Source organism: Salvelinus fontinalis, chromosome 11 (genome assembly GCF_029448725.1).
Source record: "Salvelinus fontinalis isolate EN_2023a chromosome 11, ASM2944872v1, whole genome shotgun sequence".
NCBI classification, from domain to species: Eukaryota; Metazoa; Chordata; class Actinopteri; order Salmoniformes; family Salmonidae; genus Salvelinus; species Salvelinus fontinalis.
In genome coordinates, this window is record NC_074675.1 from 11,686,252 (window position 1) to 11,700,603 (window position 14,352).

Sequence of the window (14,352 nt, forward strand, 5' to 3'; positions counted from 1 at the left end):
GGGGAGGACATGCTCGTGGTAATGGCTAGAGTGCAATCAGTGAAATGGTATTAAATACATCAAATGCCATTCCATTTACCCCTCAGAAGCCTCCACTGGTTTATACCTGATATAACCATCCAACACAAAAAATAAAGTGGATTTCTCTTGTAAAGGTATTTTCCCCCGACAAAACACACACACAAACACTACTGAGAGACAAAGCAGTCCATACCATGGCTTACACCCTTGGGTTTCCAATCCAATTTGAGGCCAAGGAGGAAGTCAATAGTTTCCTCTAGATAAGTTGTTGTTGCACACTGGTCACTAAACGTTTTCCTATTGACCCAAAGTGCTTCAAAGCACCTATGGAAAAATAATTATACTTGTCTCTCTCATATCTAATGTAATTATCTCCATGGACCAGCCAGCTAATGTTTCATGGACAATAGTCTCCCTTTCCATAATGGCTCCTCTGAAGGAGTGGCACAGCTGACACAGATGGGCACAAACAGAGTAAACATACTAATATCCTGCTACTACAGTGATATTTAAGTAGAAAATAGAGACATATTTGTTCAACTAGTGGTAGTTTTGTAAACAAGCTATTGAAAATTGAAAGTCTGATGAAGTGACCACGGTCACATTTCATTTAAAGGCCCAGTTGAAAATGATTTGGGATGTCATTTGATCTGGCATTTTAATCAATGGTGATATGATTTTGAGTTTTTTTAGGGCCTCACGAATAACTCTAAATATAAAAACAATGTAATAGCACCTCATCCTTGATGAATAAAAGGCTCCAAAAATCATTCCGATGAGACATGCACTTAACTGGTCTGTGTTGTACAGTATGTGGGCTGCCTGTCGGCTGATATTGGCTCTGCAACATCGATTTCAAGTTCAAGCTTTTGGGGATTGTGTACTTTTACACCATTTTACCACTGTTGGTAAAAGATAAACCCCCTTGCTATTTCTATTGCCAATGTTCTTTAATTTTTATTGTCTTCCTCTGGTAATTTCATATGGATAGGGATGATGTTCTTTGAATATTATTAATAAACAGCTGAAAAAAAAGAATGAAAGAGCTAAGTTTATCAATTGCCTGTCTCTGGTCTAAGAAATAAAATACCTATTTTCTCAAATGTTTTGACTTAGTTTGACCAGTCATCATAAAAACCGAATGAATAAAATCGACATTGAATATAATCGACATTCTGCTGGTCTCAGTGTTCTTATTTATCATAATAAATGATAAAACTCTTAACTCTGTCAAGAAATGTACAACCTCCTCCTTTTCCTTTCATCTGCTGATGATGACGTTATACTGCAGATCCTGAGATGACGTTGCTTTGTCTCGCGAGCTTATGGAAAACAATCCAGACGCTTTCTCAGGCCCCCCTTCCCACGCCCAGTGCGCTGTGGGATAGTGGCACTATAAAGTATATCCTCTCTCGGAGAAAGATAAGAAGCCCGAGACGGGAGGGGATGAAGATGGCGGACGCCAAGCAAAAAAGGAACGAACAGTTGAAACGGTGGTTAGGGTCGGAGACAGACATCGAGCCTCCTATTCTGAAAAAGAAGAAGACGAAGGTGAAGTTCGACGATGGCGCCGTGTTTTTGGCTGCCTGCTCAAGCGGCGATACTGAGGAGGTGCTCCGAATGATTGACCGGGGTGCTGACATCAACTACGCCAATGTAGACGGTCTAACTGCCCTCCACCAGGTTTGTCATTTACAGCTATAAGCCTAGACACTGCTCATACAATAGCACGACAACCATATGTCTTGCCAAAGATCGTAGCTAACGTTACCTCCTGCCACAGTAATGGAGAATGGAGTAATTCCTGCTGAAGCTCAGTCTGTTTACCTAGCACGCCCGTCTTTTTTAGACGAGACAGGGCCATTTCATTTGTTGGGCTGTTGATTGAATTGGATCAGAAGCGAAGGGGTGGATAAACTGTAAATACCTGATTGGTAGCTATCCTGTTTGAGCTAGCTAGGTATGTTAAATGTATTCGTAGGTTAGTTAATGTTGAACATATGGATAGTTAGTTATTTGGTCTTTGTTTATCAGCAACTGATTCAAACATCCAATAGTCAGGAAGAATGCCGTTGACTGGCTTGCTAACATCTAACCAGCCACTTGGGTGGTGCAGTTAGCATAGCTAGTTAACGTCAGCCAGTTACTGTAGCTAGCTAGGCAAACCATTATTGGAACTGATATGTCGACCTGCTCTGGCTAACCTGTGTAAGCTATGAAATATAGTTTAACTCAATATTGTTGGTTTGTTGTTTAACAAATACTCAATTATTACAGTCGTTGGCGAAGTTAACTGCGGCCGACTGTGTTTTATATCGAAGTTAATAGGAAGTACAGAAAATGTACTTGTTTGTTGATGGCAAGCTAGTTTGCTACAAGTGGCTAGCTAACGTTAGCTAACCTGTGCAAATGGTGGAAAGAACGTTTAGCTATCCAGTGGCACTGTTCGTTACCAAGCATAAGCTTGACTGCAGTCGGACGGCATTAAAACTCCAAATTAAATTAATCAGATGTCAGCTTGGATCACGTCGAAGCTATAACATGCAACAATATTTTACAATATGTTTAGCTACAGTAGCAATGCCGCAGTCTCTAGGCTGAAGGGCAGGACGACTGTACTGAAACTAGCTACAGTCATGACACTTATATTTTCAAGAAATATTATCTGTGGTTAACCGCATATGTAACTATCTTAGGCTAGCTAAATGATCATACAACAGCACACTAACGTGTTACTAGCAAACGTTAGCCTCAGGAGCAACGTCTTTTGACATTCTGTAGCAAACATCACTCCTATAATTTCGATTATACTATTGTAGCAGATAACGATACAATTTGTACCCACATTTTGTAATTGCAATTTGAGGCTTCCTTGAATTCAAATCATTTTTTTTGTAGTGTAATCTGTAGTGTAATATATATCACATTACATGTATCACAATGCATTTGGCCTTTTTCTGTTGCTGCTCTGGTAAGGTGGACACAGCCCAGTTATTTTGATATAAACACATGATATAACTATGCATAGATCTGTGCAATTGTATTATAAGCTATCTGCATGGATTGGCAAACATCAAAGCTTGTGGTGTTTCAAAGTAGTTATGATAGCTAGGCTATTTGAAAAGTATACTAACTAACATTCTTAGCATAACACTAAGTAAATGCTCAGAATTAGAATCCTACGCTCATTTTTATAAAGGTTGTTACACTTTGGAATTGGCTATTGGCTCTAAATTAGGCTAGCTTGCCTATATCCTGCCGGTGTGTTCGGATTGCAATGTTGCATTACTGACGTGTTTTGCTGCACAGTAGACTGTTCTGCAATCGGATAACAGCTGACACATTCTCTCTGGGAGGTGTGAGGTTTACATGTCAATACCTGTCGCTTTCAGCTGTGTGAAAGAAGCCAATCCTAGGTTTCTGGGCTGTTAATGTTATTAGTCAACACTTTAGCTTACGTTATGGCAGGTGGAGCACCAGCCTGTTACCTTGAATACTGACAACCAAAACAGAGTGCCCGTGGAAGCCACAACTTCTCTAATTCAGTTAAGTTTTGTTCTTCAAACGGATACTGCACATAAACATTTTAAGTCATGCTATTGTTTTGTCATTGTAGCCATAGTTATGGCTACATGTTAACTGTTCATCAAAGGTTTTCACACAGGTGTAAATGCAAAATTGAGAAAGTGTGGGCCTGCCTGTCTCCTCAAATGCATTTTTAGCAAAGTCAGAATGAAACATTTTTTATTGAAGGCTTGCATGTTCAAACTGTCTTGCACCTTACATCTACAAGGATCTCATCACTCAGATGTCCTGTTTGCTAAGTGATGCATCACCCACTCTTTCTCTTAAGTAGTGTGATGTGTGCACCTTTCATACACTGTTATTGCCGGGCAAGGCTATATCCCCGAAGGCCGATCTCAGGGTGTAGAAGTGGTGCCTTGTCTCTAGAATAGATGCTGCTGTATCTCTAGTTGATTTTGGGGGGGGGGGGTGAGGAATTCACACAAATTACTTTGTCTTATCTGACGTTAGATATGCACTACTAGTCAGGGACTGTTTCTTAATCAGCCTTTCTTTAGGGTTACTGAGTTTGTCTTCCTTTCAACTGGAATTAGTCAGCCTCCTGCACTGCGCAGGCTCACTGGGTGAAAATATAGCCTTTTTTTGGGACCGGAGTCCACTCCAGGGACAAGCAGAGGTGAGGAAAGCATTTGCGACGCAGTGCTTGAGACCTAACCATGTCTGGAGAGACTTGGAGCAGCTTTGTTTGTGTTCCAGCATGTGATCCCTGGCTTCAGGGTCTTGGAAAAGAGTTGAAGGCGATATAGGGATTGGCGTTTAGCTTGCTAATCCTAGGATTTCAGGAAGGTCTGGCTGATGTTGGTTTGCTCAAACCAACAGAGATTTTGTTTAGGGATGTGCACGGTTATTTGAATATCTGAACGGACGTTAGTATTCAAATTCTTTTGAGTATTAATTTTAGCATCCAGGCATTTTCTAAATTTAAAATATCCATGTTACATGCAAGAATATACCATGACATTTCAAATTATACATTTAATAAAAACGAACCTTTCATTGTAGTTTTTGTGACGTTCTCCCCATAAAAAAGACTGGTAGTGTTGGCCAATCAACGTGGCTCAATGGATAGTGAGCGCAAAATGTGGCCTCAATTAGCCTAGCTAGCTATAGTTAGCTAGCTTAGCTTCTCTGGGCTACTCCAGTCAAGATTGCCACTGTTATATGGGATGATAAATAACGTTGTGGCTTCTACAAGCTAGGTAGTCTTGGCTGTAGACGAGTAGCGTCACTATCTGCCTTAGTCTGCTCATTCCAATCTCACCGGCCCCTCCACAGCTCCCTCGTGCAGTATTGCTCAAGTTAGAAACGTATCCGGTTATCTGACAATTCAAATTGTATTGGACACATGCACCGACTACAACTTTCTCAACAACGCAGGGGGAAAAAGTATAAACATATTTGCTATTAAAAATATCTTGATACTATTTTAAGTGACCTTTTTGCTAACCCCCATCAAATGTGGCTCAGTCTGCGTTGCCACGTTAATTGTCCCTGATGGATAATGATTAGCAAAGCCATGTTGGGAATCTCTGCCTTCAAGGAGTAGGGCCAGTTGGCTTAGAGAATCAAAGTTGTCAGAATGAATGGTTAATGACTCTCCCAAAGTGGGATGGACTCCCCTCCTATTAGCAGGAGGCCAGTAGTGGTAATGCACCCTAGTCCTGGTCTTGAATGGAACTAAACCAAACAGTCTAGTAAGGATTAGTAGTTGTCTGCCTGCGTTTGACTAGCCTTTTTATTTGAGTCAAACTTGGTGCCACGATTCACCACTACTGTAATAATTGGCTTAGTAGTGAGACTACGGTGGCTTTAACATGACTCTAATGCTGCTACCACGCAGGTACCTGAGTGACCACTGACCAGCCAGGCAGTGTAGGCTTATTGACATGGTACAGTGGCAAGTCTCCTTTCAGTTGCAGCTGTAGATCTGTTATTTTATCTGCGACAATTGTTTATGGGGGTTGTCGTGTGCTGATGACATGCCCTGAACCATTTCCCTTCCTGGTGACAAGGCAGTGACCTCTCCCTTTGGTTGTAACAATGCTCTGTTTTTACACGGAGGGTCACTCACTCCTCCCTGGGTGCAGTGACTGCACTGCACTCCTGCCACTTCTGAGTGCCATGTTATAAATACCACCTGCACCAGTTCTTCTCAGTATAGCTTGGTTTGAGGAGATTATTCTAAGTTTGGGTATGAGTCATTGCCACACTCTGAACTGCTTAGCTTTGTACTGGAGGCCTGGCATGCATTGGAGGTTGTGGACAGTCTGGTTTGAAAGGGTTTGTCTATGTGAAACAGAGATCACCTACGAGTCACTGAACAATGGCCTCTGATGTTCACCTTTGTTGTGAATGACCACCACTGTTCTTAACTATGGACCTGGAGGACATTTGTCCCAGCCTTTCACAAAAAACTAGGCCTATTTGACTGATTTGAGACGTTGTTAATCTGAATCGGGAGTGTTAAGGCTTCTGCGTGCTTCCAGTTCGGAAGAGTTTGTGCATGTATTATCCCAACATTTTGTGATGTTTTGGACTTCAGTGAGTTTTTTTTTGGGCTGGTTGGGCACACTTTTCTTTTTTTCTGGAGGCAAGTTGAAGCCGAAGTCTACGCCTTTTCGTCGCTGATTGGTCAACAGTAGGGATTCTTCAATAAATTCTTTGTCATTCAATGGGAGATGACTTGTTTTTTTTAATGCACATTTTTTCCCCCTTGAGAAATACTGAATCAAACATCTTAGATGTAAAATTGTGCAACTAAGATCACCTTGGCAAAAACAGCAATTTTATGACCGATTTCTTGAGTTTTCTTAGAATAATTCTGACTTTGACTATGGCGTCTTCCTGGACAAACGGTAATATTGCATTTAAAAAAAAAAAAATCTCTTTAAGGGAGTATGCGAGCACACTCGTTCAGCTACCTGAGTTTGACAAGGCACCAACCAAACTGAAGCACGCTGACATCTTTACTGCTGGGGCACAAGCCTTCACACCCTGCAGACCTCTAGGACCACTGAGGAAATGTGGGAAGGAAAGACCTGTAATGGTGCTACTGTAAACCAGAATTGTAAAGCTTTCCACACAGTTGGGTGAAGAGGAGGTACAGGGAGTTGTGAATGAGGGAGCAGGACTGGAGAGAGATGTTTGTAGATATGTGCTGGATGGGTAGCATTCCGTCCCTGTCCTCCTGGCCCGTGCATTCCTCACATGACAGTCGGTGGAAACCATGGCAAAGGGAGAGCAGAGCAAGCATTCCTCAGCTGTCACCTAACCCCCCCCACCCCCCACACACAGTCTTACCCTCTTTCTGGCCTGCCAGCCTCTCCCCAGGCAATGCCAGGACCCAGCTGACTGCCACCTACTGTGCCGTATCAAGGCAGGGCCTGCACAGTGAAACAACAGGCGTATTCACCCATATCTGGCCTTTCTCTTGAGTCATTCATATTGTCTATCATTGGTAATGTACATATGTATATGTATGTATATGTGTGTGTCTAGCTGGTACAGGTATTGTAAAAATATAACATATTTTTTTCAAAGTAGCTTTTTGTAAGTTGTGGTTTTAATGTCATGGTGAAGGTTTTACGACATCATTGGGATAGGCTCGATAAAATGCCAACTGTTCACTTTTATTTTTTATTTTTTTTTACCTTGGCAACAGTTTACGTTCCACACCCTCACTATCAGTGTGTGAATGTCAAGTTGCTAGTGGCTTGTCTGCCGATTTTGTGTACATACAGAGTTACATAACCACTGACTGAGCAGAGTAGCCATTAGCAGTTTAGAATCACATGGACTGCATGAATCTTGAAATGGAACCTATGCAGACAGCAGTGCATGGGGCCCTCACTGCAGTTCCACCCAAAACAGCACCAGTTACATTAATATATTACATAATTGCTCCAATCCCAACCCTGAGATTCTCAGCTGTGACAGAGGCTCCCAGTTGGCCAATGATAGCCGTGGGGGGGCTGTCTCATGGTAGGAAGCACAGATTCTGACTTTCAGTAGAGGTGTTGAGATTTTTGTTGTTGCTTGAATTAAACCTCTTGATTCAATTTGTAAAATGTACTTGTTGACCTGATATTTTGAAGGTCTGGCCTTGTAAAGTGTTGTCTTCACACAGATCCTATTGCTGAACTATTATGTTCTGGAACATTGCTTCCACCAGTCATGTGGTGTTCTGATTTATTTTTTTTGTTCTTAAGGCTGTAAACTCACTTACCCTGGAGGGAAGCAGAGAGCGTTTTGGGTTACCACGGATCACCTGATCCGTAGTGAGAGTTGGTGTGTGTCAGGACCTGAAAGCTCTGCCCAATTAGGGCTAGATTAAGTTGATTTGGGTTGAAACGAGCTGTGTGACTTTTGATGACGGGAGCACCGTGTTCCTCTCATTACTAGGGACATTTGTCGTTGCTCACCTTGGAAGATAATCAAAGGAACACAAAACAAGACTGAATACTATCAGTCAGTTTTTTTCCCCATACCAAGGCCCAGAAGATAAAGAAACTGCATTTGTATTTTTCTTTTAGACATCATTCCCTACCTGATACCTTTTCCTGTAGATGTCACTCAAACAATGTCACTCTGAGCCGGTTTGCTCATTGAGGGTGTCTATTCCTAGCCCTTAATCAAAGTTGGAGGTGGCCTGTTTGGCAGTGGACTGGGTATGGAGGTGCAGTGTGAACATGGCACTGTTTGGTTTGTGGAGGAGGGGACTCTTACAGTGACATGCCCCACTTCCTTTGAAACCATTCTGCGGAATGGTCTGAAACGGAATATTTGGTCGTTTTTGGATGGCTTTTTAAGATCCACATTTCATTGGTGGTTGAGGGGACTTTAGCCGTTACTATGTAAAGCTCTTGGAGTACCTCTCGTAGAAAGGCATTATAGAAATCTATAAGAAAAATATTTGAACCACCCCTTTTGTTGTAGCTTAAATTTAGCCTTTCTAATTTACCTGCCCAAAGGCAGCGATTCATGCGTTTTAATAATGCACATAGCAGCATGACAATTGAGAATACATTAAAATGTTCCGCAGATATTTATAGTATGGAATTAAGGCAATCTGAATCGTGTTACTCTTTGTCTATGCGTTCAGTCTGTCTTGTAGAAAGGTTAATGACTAATATAGTTGGATGTTTTCATAACCGTAGCAGACGATTGCTTGTCAGTTTTTATGGACACGAGTGCATTAATAACATATTATTATAATTCAAGCGTTACGGGTCACCCAACCCAATGTTGATTCAACGTTGCCTCTGAATCATCAGCGTAACCATCACGGGCCTCTAGCCTGTGACAACTGTAATATTAGAAAAGCTCACGGAACTTGCACATTCTACTTGTTTATAATTGGTAGGTCTTGCTCTGTCAGGCGGGCCCCGTCTAAGGTTTCATTGAAGTGTTTCCACAACCTATAATCAAGTGCAGGAAGTCCTTGTGTCGTTGCTCTCGACTGCTTCACAACATGTCAGGTAGTCTGCTGATCATGACACGTCTGCATGGCTTCCTTACGCAATGTGTCGCACACACCTTCCATGCCTGTTCAACTCCAGATTTTCTTGGGTAGTTTTTTCCAATGTTACCTCAAATAAAACATATATATTTAAAAAATAAATGCATAAACACTCACATTTTCTTGACTTATTGATACCCAATTTCTTGACGCTTTAATTATGAAAGGGCTTGAGTGGTAGGAACTACCTGAAGTATTTAAGACAAGCGTCACCACAGGTTGAAACTGGTTCACCTGGGGTTGTAGGTAGAATTCCTCAGCAGGGGTGTAAACTCGACCTTCTTTTGCCACGTATGTGCTCAGACAGACATGCCAGCCAAGCAGGCTGTGGAGATGGACTTGACCTGTCACACACTAGCAACCGATAGGCTAGGTGCTCCGCGGATATCGGCCATGATCAAAACGAGACAATAAAGCTGGTGACTCGGCTATCAATTTCATTTTTGAAACCACAAGCTGCCATTCATCCGCACCTGTGTACCACCTTCTCCCACAAGTACATTTGATGTCACTGTGCTTTCCTGTACATGCAAACTATTTCTCACCCGAGCGAGAAGCTATAGATCTCTCACTATGTTGCCAGGGCTCCTCGGGTCGCTGAGAAATAGTCCCGGCACATAGACCTGTTGACAACCTCTGTGTAAGGTAAACTGGGATGAGAAGCTGCCAAGAGCTCTCTTTCTCTCCTCGCCCGCCGCCCAACATCTCCGGCCACACTTGGGCTTTAGCATAGTATTGAGCTGCTGCAAAATTTGAGTGGGATGACTTCAGCAGCGTGTCTGTTTTTATTCACCCTGTGACAGTCTCCTCTGCTCTAGATTGGTCTTTAAACCATCCCAGGGTTCTTTGCGTTCCAGCAGTCATATGCCTCTGAGTGTGGGCTTATAAGGTGTTTTTGAACCGAAAACACCTGGAAGCTGTATGCAGCGAGGAGGACAATTAAGCCCAGTCTATCTTGTTGTTGTCCTGGGAGGGAGAAGTTACATTCTTTCAATTCATCTCAAAATGGCCTCATCTTTCCAGCCAGTGAAATTGGTGCACCAGAAACTGTACTGACAGGTACAGGTGTCACATTAAAACAGAATTCTGCGTTTTTCATGCAAAAAAGAACGTATATGAAATACATTGCTGCATTTTGTAAACCCATATCTAAAATGCTTATTATTGTAATTGCAGCCTGGATTCAGACTAATTTAGTGCTTCAGTTGCACTTCTCCACTCAAATGCCTGTTTCTGAGTTCTCATCAATCAGCAGACAGCACTCTGTGTAGATACTTTTCTCTGGAAAAATGCAAGATTAAATTCCAGAAAATCATTAGGAAATGTAACTGGCTACGTTCTTTCTATGATTAACATTAGAAATGTTTTTTTATATTGTAAGCAACATAAAACGCAAGTGTAATTGTTTCAAATCAGGTTCTTTGATGGTCTGTATTTGGAAAATGCAAACATCTGAACTCGAACGTGATCCCTGAGGTAAAGCCCTAATTACAGCCTAGGTGAAGGACCATAAGATGTAGGCCTAGACCACCCTAGAGTATGAGTGAAGGACCTACAGCCTACTAGACATGACGGGCATCACACCCTTATGTGGTTACGAAGTGGGCTACTTGCCTTGCTTTTAGTCAACCCAGTACACAACAAAGTCTTTAGCAACCTTTGTACAGGCTAACCAGTCTGCCTCTAGATCCATCACAGGCTGAGGGGAAGTTTTGTACTGAGCCACCACCAGCCTTGTGCCAGTGAAACTGCTGCGTGCTGTTGTGCAGACAGGGGCTTTTTAATTATAGTCTGTGGTGTGTGTGTGTGTGTTGTGCATGTGTATTTGACTGCAGAGTAGAAGCAGTGTCAGTGAATCGAGCTGGGTGTCAGTGTGTTTGGCTTGTGAGTTTTGATGGCTGTAGGAATTGGACATCATTCAATACCACTGATTTATTTAGTATCTCCAGGTACAGTAATTTAGTGGTGCCACTAACACCGCTGAACAGACCAGAGTAGGACACTATTCAGAGCAGGAATATACTAGAAGGTAAATGTACTTTTATTTTCACCCTTGTGCATTTAAAAAAATAAAAATAGGATTGGACATTTTGCGTCAATATCGTCGTTTGCATATTTTTCACTGTTCGTTTCCTAATATTGTAGACTTGATTGACATTTTGTAGATCGTGAATATTGTCTGGTCGTTAAGTCTAATTGAGCTCTTATCCCAGATGTTGTTAGCCTGCCAAATGAATAATTAACTGAACCAAAAATAAGCAGACTGCCCTACTGTACATGTTCCTGTCTGGGGGAAAGAGGCTACAGTTGGAAGCACAGCAACGTCAATCAAGAAGTACAACCTTTTCAACCCAAATAAGTGAACTCCTTCTTTCACGAGCAATGAGCCGTTTAGCATACATTTACAAAATAAATAAAGCTTTTGGGGTACCAGTATTTTTGGTCCAATTTAGTCTCCCCGGACCACACTGGAGATTCATGTGAGCCTTCCAATGTAGTTGACATTTTCTGAGGCTCAGGGAGATTAGGTGTGCCTTCGGAAATCCCAACGCCCTAGTCTCTACCAGAGCTTTTGTCTCTGCTCAGGACTCCTCATGTGGATTTTCATTGGCTAATTAAAGGTGTGCCCTGCTGTCGTTGTCTGTTTTGAGAGGGCAGGAGGACTGACAGGAATGTTTATCCTCTTCCTAAATGAGGGGAATAGGATGTAGTGGGGGATGGGGGTGTTGGGGAGATTTTCAGGCAGAGGAACAGGAAGTATTTGTTTATTTTTCTCATTTCCTCGTTGAGGCTCCACAAGTGAGCACGGCTTCATCTACCAACTCCTACTTCATCTAACCCCCCCATTACCCAGAAATCGCCCCACCATCACAGAACACAAAGCCCAGTCTGCCCTATATGCCCCTCTTACATTGGCGAGCCAAGACAACCCTCCTAATTGTGTAAACTGTTTCCTCATCGAGTACTGTGTGGCTTAGCTCTTGAAGGAAATCACACTCTGATGCTTATCTGTGTCTTGACTTGTTTCTTCCCAAGAGTAGCCTTTTGGTAATCTCATGAACGAAAGAGATCGTGTCTTGTGAGCTAGGCCTAAGAAAGACAATCTAATGTGCACAGTCCTATGTGAGACATTGAGTTCAGATCACGTGTGGAGGTGTTGACGGTGGCACAGGGCAGGGGACAACGGCTGGAGCCTTTACTCCAACGGCTATGGAGGTAATCCATATTTTTCAACCGTAATGGCTATGGATTGTTTGAATGCCTAGTGGGGCAGACACAAGCATACACGCTGTCCCTTTAACCTCTGGAGTCCAGGCAGTGCTTGCCTGGAGAATGACATGAACAACACGCTTCATCAGCATTTTCTGCTCATGGCTGTAGGTTAACCCACATAATGCACGGTATTGAGGGAGATTGTGCTACACACACACTCGTGTTACTGTGGCCGTCTGACCTCGTTGTCCCCTCATGCCCCTCTCCTTGGACCACTGACACTAACAGCTCATGGAAACAATCTTGGCTCTCAAGCAGTGCTATTGTTTTGGCTGCAGAGCGTAAACCGGAATGTATAGTTACAATCTCCCTGGACTTTTTCCCCTTCTGCTTCAATCCTGGCCTTTTTCCATGGGAATCCCAGAGCCATATATGGTCGTCCTCAGCAGCAGTGGAGGCAGAGTTCTCTGTGCAGACGGGTTACGGCTCCCAACAGGGCTCATCTAGTGGAGGAACCCAGCTGGCCGCCCCGCAGCGCTTTCCCCCCCTGGCCTCTGCAGTAGCTTTGTGCTTTTAAACCACACACACATTCGCTCACTTGCTCCCTCTTTTTCATCTCTCTCTCTCTCTCACACACACACAGGCGGTAAGAAGGAATTCCTTTTGTGGAAGTGGCTGCGTGCCTCTGAGCCGGTGACATAGCCCAGTAGGTGTGGCCAGAGCGTCACTCCTTGAAGCCCTGAGCCCCGGAGTATTACTTATCTGGGAAGTTCTCCACTGCTATGCTAGACTGTGGCTTGGCTGCAGCTATGCTAGGTGGCTGCGGAAAGGAAGCAAGGTTGCGAGGGAGAGAAAGGGGCCAGTGTTGGTCTCCAGGAGAAGCTGCTTTGTCTCCATACTGTTGCTTTATAAGGGAGTAAATGGGTCTTTTCCAAAAAGAAAACAAGAGCTCCACAGTGGAGCTCTATCTCCTGTTAATCCATTTAGTTGCTGACTCAAAAAGCCAGCAGGCATATTTAGGTTGTACATGTGATATTTTAAAGCCAGGCCCTTGGATGTTTAGCTTTTTCTGACAGCTACTCAAATGTTGCACTGCCTTCCTCTCTCTCGGCTCTGAAATTAGATTACCAGTTTTGTTTTCTCAAAAGGCCAGTGAGGCTTATCTGAAACACATGAGCAGACGGTTGACAAAATGATAATGGTGATAGTTGCTACAGAAAAAATACAACAGTAATACTTTTTTATGGTGTTGCTATTGTGACCAATAATGCTGTCATTTAGATTTTATGAATTCATGTTTTCAAAGAGCTCCAAGTTCTTGTTGGCTGTGCTGGTGCTTTGATCCCACTGGAGAGTGACTCAGGCATCTCTCAGTTGTTATTGGTTTAAACAGCTGCTCCGTGACCACACTGTTCTCCCCTCATGGCACACAGTGTTTTTGTTTATGATTGTCATCTGTTCAGACCTGGTTCCTGTGCTAAAACAAAAGTTTCTAAAGCCAGCACTGGCTGTGCCATATTTGAACACCATTACCTAGGGCCCTGGATGTTTCCTGATCAGGAGCCTACAATATAACCTACAGCTAGGGCCCAGATATGATCCTGGTAATGTTACATTTGCTTTGTAGTCATTTTGCAGATGCTCTTATCCACAGTGACTTGAAGTAGTGAGTGCATACATTTTTGTACTGGTGAACCCACAACCCTATCGTTGCAAGTGCAATGCTCTACCAACTGACCCACACTGGTTCAAATCATGTTGGGAATTACCCATGGTCCTAGCCATGACTACCAGTGGTTGGAATGACCTGTTGGAGACCCGTCTGCTTGGTGGGTTTGAGACCAGGGGTTCCGTTAGCTGGGAATAGCCGGCCATTGTCCGATTTTATTGAAAAAAACTTAAAGCCGACGTTAAATACAATTTTTGCCGGCCAATTGTCTATGCGAAGGAGTCCCACTGCAAAATAATCACCCTATTCATTTATGGAAATACCAGTCTATGTAAATACATTTTGA

General features: G+C 43.0%; 1 protein-coding gene across 12 annotated transcripts in view; it reads left to right on the forward strand.

The window, feature by feature from the left end:
- The first annotated feature begins 1,353 nt into the window (after positions 1 to 1,353).
- The window catches only part of LOC129865043 (protein phosphatase 1 regulatory subunit 12A-like), a 74,465-nt gene continuing 61,466 nt past the window's right edge, over positions 1,354 to 14,352 (forward strand). For 5 of the 12 annotated variants that reach the window (XM_055937454.1, XM_055937456.1, XM_055937460.1 and 2 more), the window contains exon 1: positions 1,354 to 1,704. In XM_055937454.1, the coding sequence (XP_055793429.1) occupies positions 1,468 to 1,704 (237 nt within the window). In that variant the 5' untranslated portion in view covers positions 1,354 to 1,467. The remainder of the gene's footprint in view (positions 1,705 to 14,352) is intronic. The other 7 variants (XM_055937458.1, XM_055937455.1, XM_055937461.1 and 4 more) reach the window with 3 other exon arrangements.